The 14,476-nt window shown below is 41.5% G+C and overlaps 1 protein-coding gene across 4 annotated transcripts in view; it reads left to right on the forward strand.

The window, feature by feature from the left end:
* The window catches only part of MIER1 (MIER1 transcriptional regulator), a 670,836-nt gene that overhangs the window by 577,375 nt on the left and 78,985 nt on the right, over positions 1-14,476 (forward strand). For all 4 annotated transcript variants that reach the window (XM_053693693.1, XM_053693691.1, XM_053693692.1 and 1 more), the window contains one exon: positions 9,285-9,412. In XM_053693693.1, the coding sequence (XP_053549668.1) occupies positions 9,285-9,412 (128 nt within the window). The remainder of the gene's footprint in view (positions 1-9,284; positions 9,413-14,476) is intronic.

Raw genomic sequence — 14,476 nt, forward strand, 5'->3', positions numbered from 1 at the left:
TATATCTCAGGGATACCTTCTGGATTTCAAATCCTCTCCTCCACAAGGGAGGTTCCATCTTTCGAGGTTATCGTCAAACCTAGTAAAGAGAGAGGCATTTCTACAATGTGTACAAGACCTCTTAATCATGGGGGTGATCCACTCAGTTCCGCGATCGGAACAGGGACAAGGATTTTACTCAAATCTATTTGTGGTTCCCTAAAAAGAGGGAACCTTCAGACCAATCTTGGACTTAAAGATCTTAAACAAATTCCTAAGGGTACCATCGTTCAAGATGGAAACCATTCGAACCATCCTACCCATGATCCAAGAGGGTCAATATATGACCACGGTGGACTTAAAGGATGCTTACCTTCATATACCGATTCACAAAGATCATTATCGGTACCTGAGGTTTGCCTTTCTAGACAGGCATTACCAGTTTGTGGCTCTTCCCTTCGGGTTAGCCACGGCCCCGAGAATTTTTACGAAGGTTCTGGGCTCACTTCTGGCGGTACTAAGACCACGAGGCATAGCGGTGGCTCCGTACCTAGACGACATTCTTATACAAGCATCAAGTTTTCAAAATGCAAAGTCTCATACAGAGATAGTTCTAGCATTTCTGAGGTCGCATGGGTGGAAAGTGAACGTGGAAAAGAGTTCTCTGTTACCACTCACAAGGGTTCCTTTTCTAGGGACTCTTATAGATTCTGTAGAGATGAAGATTTACCTGACGGAGTCCAGGTTATCAAAGATTCTCAATGCTTGCCGTGTCCTTTATTCCATTCCAAGCCCATCAGTAGCTCAGTGCATGGAGGTAATCGGCTTAATGGTCGCGGCAATGGACATAGTGCCATTTGCGCGCCTGCATCTCAGACCGCTGCAACTATGCATGCTCAGTCAATGGAACAGGGATTACTCAGATCTGTCCCCTTTGCTAAATCTGGACCAGGAGACCAGAGATTCGCTTCTCTGGTGGTTGTCACCGGTTCATCTGTCCAAAGGAATGACCTTTCACAGGCCAGATTGGACGATTGTAAGAACGAATGCCAGCCTTCTAGGCTGGGGAGCAGTCTGGAATTCCCTGAAGGCTCAGGGATCGTGGACTCAGGAGGAGAAACTCCTCCCAATAAACATTCTAGAATTAAGAGCAATATTCAATGCTCTTCTAGCTTGGCCTCAGTTAGCAAAGCTGAGGTTCATCAGATTTCAGTCGGACAATATCACGACTGTGGCTTACATCAATCATCAAGGGGGAACCAGGAGTTCCCTAGCGATGTTGGAAGTCTCGAAGATAATTCGCTGGGCAGAGTCTCACTCTTGCCACCTGTCAGCGATTCACATCCCAGGCGTAGAGAACTGGGAGGCGGATTTCCTAAGTCGCCAGACCTTTCATCCGGGAGAGTGGGAACTTCAACCGGAGGTATTTGCTCAACTGATTCGTCGTTGGGGCAAACCGGACCTGGATTTAATGGCATCTCGCCAGAACGCGAAGCTTCCTTGTTACGGATCCAGGTCCAGGGACCCGGGAGCGGTGCTGGTAGATGCATTAGCAGCCCCTTGGGTTTTCAACATAGCTTATGTGTTTCCACCATTTCCGTTGCTACCTCGGCTGATTGCCAGGATCAAACAGGAGAGGGCATCTGTAATTCTGATAGCGCCTGCGTGGCCACGCAGGACCTGGTATGCAGACCTAGTGGACATGTCGTCCTGTCCACCATGGTCTCTTCCTCTGAGGCAGGACCTTCTAATTCAGGGTCCTTTCAACCATCCAAACCTAATTTCTCTGAGGCTGACTGCCTGGAAATTGAACGCTTGATTCTATCAAAGCGTGGGTTTTCGGATTCGGTTATTGATACGTTAATACAGGCTCGGAAACCTGTGACAAGAAAAATTTACCATAAGATATGGTGTAAATATTTATATTGGTGCGAATCCAAGAGTTACTCATGGAGTAAGGTTAGGATTCCTAGGATATTAGCTTTTCTACAAGAGGGTTTAGAAAAGAGTTTATCCGCTAGTTCGCTAAAGGGACAGATTTCAGCTCTGTCTATTCTTTTACACAAACGTCTGGCAGAGCATCCAGACGTCCAGGCCTTTTGTCAGGCTTTGGCTAGAATTAAGCCTGTGTTTAAAGCTGTTGCTCCTCCGTAGAGCTTAAACTTGGTTCTTAAAGTTCTTCAGGGTGTTCCGTTTGAACCCCTTCATTCAATTGATATTAAGCTTTTATCTTGGAAAGTTTTGTTTTTGATGGCTATTTCCTCGGCTCGGAGAGTCTCTGAGTTATCTGCCTTACATTGTGATTCTCCTTATCTGATCTTTCATTCAGACAAGGTAGTTCTGCGTACTAAACCTGGGTTTTTACCTAAGGTTGTTTCTAACAGGAATATCAATCAAGAGATTGTTGTTCCATCATTATGTCCTAATCCTTCTTCGAAGAAGGAACGTCTTTTGCATAATCTAGACGTGGTCCGTGCTCTGAAGTTCTACTTACAGGCAACTAAAGATTTTAGACAAACTTCTTCTCTGTTTGTCGTTTATTCTGGACAGAGGAGAGGTCAAAAGGCTTCGGCTACCTCTCTCTCTCTTTGGCTTCGTAACATAATACGTTTAGCCTATGAGACTGCTGGACAGCAGCCTCCTGAAGGAATTACAGCTCATTCCACCAGAGCTGTGGCTTCCACCTGGGCCTTTAAGAATGAGGCCTCTGTTGAACAGATTTGCAAGGCTGCAACTTAGTCTTCACTTCATACTTTTTCCAAATTTTACAAATTTGACACTTTCGCTTCTTCGGAGGCTGGTTTTGGGAGAAAGGTTCTACAGGCAGTGGTTCCTTCTGTTTAATGTTCCTGCCTTGTCCCTCCCATCATCCGTGTACTTAGCTTTGGTATTGGTATCCCATAAGTAATGGATGACCCATGGACTGAACACACTTAACAAGAGAAAACATAATTTATGCTTACCTGATAAATTTATTTCTCTTGTAGTGTGTTCAGTCCACGGCCCGCCCTGTCTTTTTCAGGCAGGTTCTAAATTTTAAAATTATAACTCCAGCCACCACTGCACCTTATAGTTTCTCCTTTCTCGTCTTGTTTCGGTCGAATGACTGGATATGACATGTGAGGGGAGGAGCTATATAGCAGCTCTGCTTGGGTGATCCTCTTGCAACTTCCTGTTGGGAAGGAGAATATATCCCATAAGTAATGGATGACCCGTGGACTGAACACACTACAAGAGAAATAAATTTATCAGGTAAGCATAAATTATGTTTTTTTCTATTGTGGATTATTTTTTTCAGCGAAAAAGGGCTGTTTTTATTTTTATCCCTCCCTTGCGTGGAGTTCCACATCTTGGGTATTGCTATCCCATACGTCACTAGCTCATGGACTCTTGCCAATTACATGAAAGAAAAAATAATTTATGTAAGAACTTAACTGATAAATTCATTTCTTTCATATTGGCAAAAGTTCATGAGGCCCACCCTTTTTATGGTGGTTATGATTTTTTTGTATAAAACATAATTTATGTAAGAACTTACCTGATAAATTCATTTCTTTCATATTAGCAAGAGTCCATGAGCTAGTGACGTATGGGATATACATTCCTACCAGGAGGGGCAAAGTTTCCCAAACCTTAAAATGCCTATAAATACACCCCTCACCACACCCACAAATCAGTTTAACGAATAGCCAAGAAGTGGGGTGATAAGAAAAAAGTGCGAAAGCATAAGGAATTGGAATACTTGTGCTTTATACAAAAAAATCATAACCACCACAAAAAAGGGTGGGCCTCATGGACTCTTGCTAATATGAAAGAAATGAATTTATCAGGTAAGTTCTTACATAAATTATGTTTTCTTTCATGTAATTAGCAAGAGTCCATGAGCTAGTGACGTATGGGATAATGACTACCCAAGATGTGGATCTTTCCACGCAAGAGTCACTAGAGAGGGAGGGATAAAATAAAGACAGCCAATTCCTGCTGAAAATAATCCACACCCAAAATAAAGTTTAATGAAAACATAAGCAGAAGATTCAAACTGAAACCACTGCCTGAAGTACTTTTCTACCAAAAACTGCTTCAGAAGAAGAAAACACATCAAAATAGTAGAATTTAGTAAAAGTATGCAAAGAGGACCAAGTTGCTGCTTTGCAAATCTGATCAACCGAAGCTTCATTCCTAAACGCCCAGGAAGTAGAAACTGACCTAGTAGAATGAGCTGTAATCCTTCGAGGCGGAGTTTTACCCGACTCGACATAGGCATGATGAAATAAAGATTTCAACCAAGATGCCAAAGAAATGGCAGAAGCTTTCTGGCCTTTTCTAGAACCGGAAAAGATGACAAATAGACTAGAAGTCTTTCGGAAAGACTTAGTAGCTTCAACATAATATTACAAAGCTCTAACAGCATCCAAAGAATGCAATGATTTCTCCTTAGAATTCATAGGATTAGGACATAATGAAGGAACCACAATTTCTCTACTAATGTTGTTAGAATTCACAACCTTAGGTAAAAAATTCAAAAGAAGTTTGCAGCACCGCCTTATCCTGATGAAAAATCAGAAAAGGAGACTCACAAGAAAGAGCAGATAATTCAGAGACTCTTCTGGCAGAAGAGATGGCCAAAAGAAACAAAACTTTCCAAGAAAGTAATTTAATGACCAAAGAATACATGGGTTCAAAAGGAGGAGCTTGAAGAGCCCCCAGAACCAAATTCAAACTCCAAGGAGGAGAAATTGACTTAATGACAGGTTTTATACGAACCAAAGCTTGTACAAAACAATGAATATCAGGAAGATTAGCAATCTTTCCGTGAAAAACAACAGAAAGAGCAGAGATTTGTCCTTTCAAGGAACTTGCGGACAAACCTTTATCTAAACCATCCTGAAGAAACTGTAAAATTCTCGGTATTCAAAAAGAATGCCAAGAAAAATGATGAGAAAGACACTAAGAAATATAAGTCTTCCAGACTCTATAATATATCTCTCTAGATACAGATTTACGAGCCTGTCACATAGTATTAATCACAGAGTCAGAGAAACCTCTTTGACCAAGAATCAAGCGTTCAAACTCCATACCTTTAAAATTTAAGGATTTGAGATCCTGATGGAAGAAAGGACCTTGCGACAGAAGGTCTGGTCTTAACGGAAGAGTCCACAGCTGGCAAGAGGCCATCCGGACAAGATCCGCATACCAAAACCTGTGAGGCCATGCTGGAGCTACCAGCAGGACAAACGAGCATTCCTTTAGAATCTTGGAGAATACTCTTGGAAGAAGAACTAGAGGCGGAAAGATATAGGCAGGATGATACTTACAAGGAAGTGATAATGCATCCACTGCCTCCGCCTGAGGATCCCGGGATCTGGACAGATACCAGGGAAGTTTCTTGTTTAGATGAGAAGCCATCAGATCTATTTCTGGGAGTTCCCACATTTGAACAATCTGAAGAAATACCTCTGGGTGAAGAGACCATTCGCCCAGATGCAACGTTTGGCGACTGAGATAATCCGCTTCCCAATTGTCTATACCTGGGATATGAACCGCAGAGATTAGACAGGAGCTGGATTCCGCCCAAACCAAAATTCGAGATACTTCTTTCATAGCCAGAGGACTGTGAGTCCCTCCTTGATGATTGATGTATGCCACAGTTGTGACATTGTCTATCTGAAAACAAATGAACAACTCTCTCTTCAGAAGAGGCCAAGACTGAAGAGCTCTGAAAATTGCACGGAGTTCCAAATATTGATTGGTAATCTCACCTCCTGAGATTCCCAAACTCCTTGTGCCGTCAGAGACCCCCACACAGCTCCCCAACCTGTAAGACTTGCATCTGTTGAGATTATAGTCCAGGTCGGAAGAACAAAGAAGCCCCCTGAACTAAACGATGGTGATCTGTCCACCACATCAGAGAGTGTCGTATAATCGGTTTAAAGATATTAATTGAGATATCTTTGTGTAATCCCTGCACCATTGGTTCAGCATACAGAGCTGAAGAGGTCGCATGTGAAAACGAGCAAAGGAGATCGCATCCGATGCAGCAGTCATAAGACCTAAAATTTCCATGCATAAGGCTACCAAAGGGAATGAATGTGACTGAAGGTTTTGACAAGCTGATATCAATGTTAGACTTCTCTTGTCTGACAAAGACAGACTCATAGACACTGAATCTATCTGGAAACCTAAAAAGGTTACCCTTGTCTGAGGAATCAATTAACTTTTTGGTAAATTGATCCTCCAACCATGATCTTGAAGAAACAACACAAGTCGATTCGTATGAGATTCTGCGAAAATGTGAAGACTGAGCAAGTACCAAGATATCGTCCAAAATAAGGAAATACCAATACCCTGTTCTCGGATTACAGACAGAAGGGCACCGAGAACCTTTGAAAAAAATTTTGTTCCTTGTTGTGAGGAAAGGAACGAAAACGATTATTAGACCTAAATTTACCTTTAGATTTTTTATCCTTTGGTAAAAAAGTTCCCTTCCCTCCAGTAACAGTTGAGATAATAGAATCCAACTGAGAACCGAATAATTTATTACCCTGGAAAGAAAGGGATAGCAAAGTAGACTTAGAAGACATATCAGCATTCCAAGTTTTAAGCCATAAAGCTCTTCTAGCTAAAATAGCTAGAGACATATACCTGACATCAACTCTAATGATATCAAAGATGGTATCACAAATAAAATTATTAGCATGTTATAGAATAATAATAATGCTATAAAAATTATGATCTGTTACTTGTTGCGCTAAAGCTTCTAACCAAAAAGTTGAAGCTGCAGCAACATCCGCTAAAAATATAGCAGGAGTAGAGACAGCCCCATTAACCTTAGGGATTTTGTCCCAAAAACTTTAATCTGTCAGATGGCACAGGATATAATTGCTTAAAACGTTTTAGAAGGAGTAAATGAATTACCCAAATTATTCCATTCCCTGGAAATTACTTCAGAAATAGCATCAGGGAGAGAAATCACTTTTGGAATAACTACAGGAGATTTAAAAACCTTATTTAAACGTTTAGATTTAGTATCAAGAGGACCAGAATCCTCTATTTCTAATACAATTAATACTTCTTTAAGTAAAGAACGAAAAAATTCCATCTTGAACAAATACGAAGATTTATCAGCATCAACCTCTGAGACAGAAACCTCTGAACCAGAAGAACCATTATCAGTATCAGAATGATGATGTTCATTTAAAAATTCATCTGAAAAAAGAGAAGTTTTAAAAGACTTTTATGTATACTAGAAGGAGAAATAACAGACATAGCCTTCTTAATGGATTTAAAAATAAAATCTCTTATGTTATCAGGAACACTCTGAGAATTAGATGTTGACGGAACAGCAACAGGTAATGCAACAGTACTAAAGGAAATTTTATCTGCATTAACAAGTTTGTCATGACATGCAATACAAACAACAGCTGGAGAAACAGTTACCAAAAAGTTTATAGCAGATACACTTAGCTTGGTAGCTCCAGCACCGGGCAGCGATTTTCCTGAAGTATCTTCTGACTCAGTTGCAACGTGGAACATCTTGCAATATGTAATAGAAAAAACAACATATAAAGCAAAATTGATCAAATTCCTTAAATGACAGTTTCAGGAATGGGAAAAAAATGCCAGTGAACAAGCTTCTAGCAACCAGAAGCAATAAATTATGAGACTTAAATAATGTGGAGACAAAAATGACGCCCATATTTTTTAGCGCCAAATAAGACGCCCACATTATTTGGCGCCTAAATGCTTTTGGCGCCAAAAATGACGCCACATCCGGAACGCCGACACTTTTGACGCAAAAAAACGTCAAAAAATGACGCAACTTCCGGCGACACGTATGACGCCGGAAACAGAAACAAATTTTTGCGCCAAAAAAGTCAGCGCCAAGAATGACGCAATAAAATGAAGCATTTTCAGCCCCCGCGAGCCTAACAGCCCACAGGAAAAAAGTCAAATTTTTTAAGGTAAGAAAAAATTATTGATTCAAATGCATTATCCCAAATATGAAACTGACTGTCTGAAAATAAGGAATGTTGAACATCCTGAGTCAAGGCAAATAAATGTTTGAATACATATATTTAGAACTTTATAAAAAAAGTGCCTAACCATAGCTTAGAGTGTCACAGAAAATAAGCTTACTTACTTACCCCAGGACACTCATCTACATGTTGTAGAAAGCCAAACCAGTACTGAAACGAGAATCAGTAGAGGTAATGGTATATATAAGAGTATATCGTCGATCTGAAAAGGGAGGTAAGAGATGAATCTCTACGACCGATAACAGAGAACCTATGAAATAGACCCCGTAGAAGGAGATCATTGCATTCAAATAGGCAATACTCTCCTCACATCCCTCTGACATTCACTGCACGCTGAGAGGAAAACCGGGCTCCAACCTGCTGCGGAGCGCATATCAACGTAGAATCTAGCACAAACTTACTTCACCACCTCCATAGGAGGCAAAGTTTGTAAAACTGATTTGTGGGTGTGGTGAGGGGTGTATTTATAGGCATTTTAAGGTTTGGGAAACTTTGCCCCTCCTGGTAGGAATGTATATCCCATACGTCACTAGCTCATGGACTCTTGCTAATTACATGAAAGAAAGCACAATTATTTCCAAATTCCTTTGTTGATGCTTTTTACTCCTTTCTTTATCACCCCTCTACTTGGCTATTCGTTAAACTGAATTGTGTGGGTGTGGTGAGGGTGTATTTATAGGCATTTTGAGGTTTGTGAAACTTTGCCCCTCCTGGTAGGATTGTATATCCCATATGTAACTAGCTCATGGACTCTTGCCAATATGAAAGAAATTAATTTATCAGGTAAGTTCTTACATAAATTATGTTTTCTTTCATGTAATTGGAAGATCTAATATTGATATCTTGTTGGACAGATTATTTGTGTGGAGAACGGTTTGTTTATAATTTATGTACATGTTAATGCTGTTGACATCCTATGTTACGTTCTTTTTCTTTGTCTTCTTTTTCTTAATAGTCATATTGTTTTAAAAAAATTATTCTGACCAAGAATTATATACCTGATATTTTTGTGTGCACACAGTATGTACCTAATGTATGCAATGACTTTACTATATTTGGTCAATAAAAAACAATTAAAAAAATGTGTTTCGTGTCCCTTTAATTAAAAACCAACCAGTGACATCTAAAGGGGGCTTGCCAGTCAACGTCACAGGTGATTTTTTTTTAACTTGCACAGAAGTTTTGTGTGGGGAACCTCTCTGATTTTTATTTTTAGAATATATACTATACTTCCTTAAACTTTCTTTTGTTTTTTTATACCCATGCTAGGTTAGAACTAGATCGGTTGGGGAATGTGTGGCATTTTACTACATGTGGAAGAAGTCTGAACGATATGACTTCTTTGCTCAACAAACCCGGTTTGGAAAGAAAAAATACAACCTGCATCCCGGTGTAACGTGAGTATTTTATATATTGTTTTCACAGCATGTTTTCTCAGAGTAGAAACATTGCTAAATATTAGGAATGTGCTTTTGGGATTCGTTCCTATGAGCCACGGGTAGTGGCATTCGGCTCTTTTCGAAGACGGATTTATTTGTTAGAAAGATCAGTGCAAGTCCTTGACTTTCTGTGTTATACTTTGTGTTGCACTTTCAAATGAGTAAATCAAACTCCGAAAAGTGCCAAATGCTGCTCCCCGCGCCCATAATCAGCTTCTTTTTAACAGGAACGAAACATGTGCAAAAATGTAATACTAGATACTTCTGGCATCAGAATCTGCTTTGTACATTTTCTTGCACTTTTCACCCTTTATTTGCATATATTTGGTACGTATACATATGTACCTGTGTACTAAAGAATAGAATGCAAATTATTATTCTTTTTTTTGTTTGTTTTAAAGATACTGCAGGAACACCCTTTCAAGGTTGATTTCTTCTGCTGCCTCTTGTTTGCGTAGCTTTTCTATAACCAATACTGTAATTTCTCTTGTTAAGTGTAGTCAGTCCACGGGTCATCCATTACTTATGGGATTATATCTCTTCCCCAACAGGAAGTTGCAAGAGGATCACCCAAGCAGAGCTGCTATATAGCTCCTCCCCTCACGTGTCATATCCAGTCATTCTCTTGCAACCTAACTAAAGATAGGTCGTTGTGAGAGGTCTGTGGTGTTTTTAACTTGGTTTATTTCTTCAATCAAAAGTTTATTTTAAATGGCACCGGAGTGTGCTGTTTGTTTCTCAGGCAGCATTAGAAGAAGAATCTGCCTGCGTTTTCTATGATCTTAGCAGACGTAACTAAGATCCACTGGCTGCTGTTGCACATTGAGGAGTGAGGTAACTTCAGAAAAGGGGAATAGCATGCAGGGCCCCCCTGCAAACAAGGTATGTGCAGTAAATTATTTTTCTAAGCAATGGAATTGACTGAGAAAATACTGCTGATACCAATGTAATGTAAGTTCAGCCTTAAATGCAGTGGTAGCGACTATTATTAGGCTGATGAGTGTGTGTACACTGAAGTATTTTTCTAGGGAATGGAATTTGACTCAGAAAATACTGTTAATACTGAAGTAATGTATGAGCCTTAACTGCAGTAACAGCGACTGGTAGCAGGCTTATTAATAACACTTCATAACTTTTAAAATGTATGTTCAAAACGTTTACTGGCATGTTAATCGTTTTTTGTGAGGTACTTGGTGATAAAACTTATTGGGGCATGATTTTTACCACATGGCTAACTTTTGTTTCTGCATAGAAACAGTTAACTGAGCTTCCCCACTGTTGTAATGTGAGTGGGAGGGGCCTATTTTAGCGCTTTTTTGCGCAGTAAAAATTCAGTCACAATCTTCCTACTTCATCCTCCATGATCCAGGACGTCTCTAGAGAGCTCAGGGGTCTTCAAAATTCATTTTGAGGGAGGTAATCAGTCACAGCAGACCTGTGACAGTGTGCTTGACTGTGATAAAAACGTTAATTATTAAATTGTTATCCGTTTTTGGGTATTAAGGGGTTAATCATCCATTTGCTGGTGGGTGCAATCCTTTGCTAACTTAATACATTTACTGTGAAATTTTGGTTGCTATAACTAATTTGGTTCATTGTTATTTCAACTGTGACAGCTTTTTGTGCTTCTTAAAGACACAGTAGCGTTTTTTATATTGCTTGTAAATTTATTTGTAAAGTATTTTCCAAGCTTGCTAGTCTCATTGCTAGTCTGTTTAAACATGTCTGACACAGATGAATCTGTTTGTTCACTATGTATGAAGGCCAATGTGGAGCCCCATAGAAATTTGTGTACTAAATGCATTGATATAACTTTAAATAAAAGTCAGTCTTTACATGTAAAGAAATTATCACCAGACAACGAGGGGGAAGTTATGCCGACTAACTCTCCTCACGTGTCAGTACCCTCGCCTCCCGCTCAGGAGGTGCGTGATTTGGTGGCGCCAAGTACATCAGGGAGGCCCTTACAAATCACTTTGCAAGACATGGCTACTGTTATGACAGAAGTATTATCTAAATTGCCAGAATTAAGAGGCAAGCGTGATAGCTCTGGGTTAAGGACAGAGCGCGCTGATGATGTGAGAGCCATGTCCGATACTGCGTCACAATTTGCAGAACATGAAGACGGAGAGCTTCATTCTATGGGTGACGGATCTGATCCAGGGAGACTGGATTCAGAGATTTCTAATTTTAAATTTAAGCTTGAGAACCTCCGCATATTGCTAGGGGAGGTATTAGCTGCTCTGAATGATGGTAACACGGTTGCAATTCCAGAAAAATTATGTAGGTTGGATAGATACTATGCGGTGTGTACTGACGTGTTTCCTATACCTAAAAGGCTTACAGAGATTATTAGCAAGGAGTGGGATAGACCCGGTGTGCCTTTTTCCCCTCCTCCCATATTTAGGAAAATGTTTCCTATAGACGCCACCACACGAGACTTATGGCAGACGGTCCCTAAGGTGGAGGGAGCAGTTTCTACTTTAGCTAAGCGTACCACTATCCCGGTGGAGGATAGTTGTGCCTTTTCAGATCCAATGGATAAAAAATTAGAAGGTTACCTTAAGAAAATGTTTGTTCAACAAGGTTTTATCTTACAGCCCCTTGCATGCATTGCGCCTGTCACTGCTGCGGCGGCATTCTGGTTTGAGTCTCTGGAAGAGGCCATTCGCACAGCTCCATTGGATGAAATTATGAACAAGCTTAAAGCACTTAAGCTAGCTAACGCATTTGTTTCTGATGCCGTCGTACATTTAACCAAACTTACGGCTAAGAACTCCGGATTCGCCATCCAAGCGCGCAGAGCGCTATGGCTTAAATCCTGGTCAGCTGACGTGACTTCTAAATTGCTTAATATTCCTTTCAAAGGGCAGACCTTATTCGGGCCCGGCTTGAAAGAAATTATCACTGACATTACGGGAGGTAAGGGCCGTGCTCTTCCTCAGGACAGGGCCAAATCAAAGGCCAAACAGTCTAATTTTCGTGCCTTTCGTAACCTCAAGGTAGGAGCAGCATCAACTTCCTCTGCTCCAAAACAGGAAGGAGCTGTTGCTCGTTACAGACAGGGCTGGAAAACTAACCAGTCCTGGAACAAGGGCAAGCAGGCCAGAAAACCTGCTGCTGCCCCTAAGACAGCATGAAGAGAGGGCCCCCTATCCGGAAACGGATCTAGTGGGGGGCAGACTTTCTCTCTTCGCCCAGGCTTGGGCAAGAGATGTCCAGGATCCCTGGGCATTGGAGATCATATCTCAGGGATATCTTCTGGACTTCAAAGCTTCTCCTCCACAAGGGAGATTTTATCTTTCAAGGTTATCAGCAAACCAAATAAAGAAAGAGGCGTTTCTACGCTGTGTACAAGACCTCTTACTAATGGGGGTGATCCACCCAGTCCCGCGGTCGGAACACGGGCAAGGATTCTATTCAAATCTGTTTGTGGTTCCCAAGAAAGAGGGAACCTTCAGACCAATCTTGGACTTAAAAATCCTAAACAAATTCCTAAGAGTTCCATCATTCAAAATGGAAACTATTCGAACCATCCTACCCATGATCCAAGAGGGTCAGTACATGACCACAGTGGACTTAAAGGATGCCTACCTTCACATACCGATTCACAAGGATCATTATCGGTACCTAAGATTTGCCTTCCTAGACAGGCATTACCAGTTTGTAGCTCTTCCCTTCGGGTTAGCTACGGCTCCAAGAATCTTTACAAAGGTTCTGGGCTCACTTCTGGCGGTACTAAGACCGCGAGGCATAGCGGTGGCTCCGTACCTAGACGACATTCTGATACAAGCCTCAAGTTGTCATACTGACAAGTCTCATACAGAGATAGTTCTGGCATTTCTGAGGTCGCATGGGTGGAAGGTGAACGTGGAAAAGAGTTCTCTATTACCACTCACAAGGGTTCCCTTCCTAGGGACTCTTATAGATTCTGTAGAGATGAAAATTTACCTGACGGAGACCAGGTTATCAAAACTTCTAAATGCTTGCCGTGCCCTTCATTTCATTCCACACCCGTCAGTAGCTCAGTGCATGGAAGTAATCGGCTTAATGGTAGCGGCAATGGACATAGTACCATTTGCGCGCCTGCATCTCAGACCGCTGCAATTGTGCATGCTAAGTCAGTGGAATGGGGATTACTCAGATTTGTCCCCTCTACTAAATCTGGATCAAGAGACCAGAGATTCTCTTCTATGGTGGCTTTCTCGGCTCCACCTGTCCAAGGGGATGACCTTTCGCAGGCCAGATTGGACGATTGTAACAACAGACGCCAGCCTTCTAGGTTGGGGCGCAGTCTGGAATTCCCTGAAGGCTCAGGGATCATGGACTCAGGAGGAGAAACTCCTCCCAATAAATATTCTGGAGTTAAGAGCAATATTCAATGCTCTTCTAGCTTGGCCTCAGTTAGCAACACTGAGGTTCATCAGATTTCAGTCGGACAACATCACAACTGTGGCTTACATCAACCGCCAGACTTTTCATCCGGGGGAGTGGGAACTTCATCCGGAGGTCTTCGCCCAACTGATTCATCGTTGGGGCAAACCAGATCTGGATCTCATGGCGTCTCGCCAGAACGCCAAGCTTCCTTGTTATGGATCCAGGTCCAGGGACCCGGGAGCGGTGCTGGTAGACGCTCTGACAGCCCCTTGGGTCTTCAACATGGCTTATGTGTTTCCACCATTTCCGATGCTTCCTCGACTGATTGCCAAGATCAAACAGGAGAGAGCATCAGTGATTCTGATAGCGCCTGCGTGGCCACGCAGGACCTGGTATGCAGACCTAGTGGACATGTCGTCCTGTCCGCCATGGTCTCTGCCTCTGAGGCAGGACCTTCTAATTCAGGGTCCTTTCAACTATCCAAATCTAATTTCTCTGAGGCTGACTGCATGGAGATTGAACGCTTGATTCTATCAAAGCGTGGCTTCTCGAAGTCGGTTATTGATACCTTAATACAGGCTAGGAAACCTGTTACCAGAAGAATTTACCATAAGATATGGCGTAAATATTTATATTGGTGCGAAT

This window comes from Bombina bombina, chromosome 10, assembly GCF_027579735.1.
Source record: "Bombina bombina isolate aBomBom1 chromosome 10, aBomBom1.pri, whole genome shotgun sequence".
NCBI lineage: Eukaryota > Metazoa > Chordata > Amphibia > Anura > Bombinatoridae > Bombina > Bombina bombina.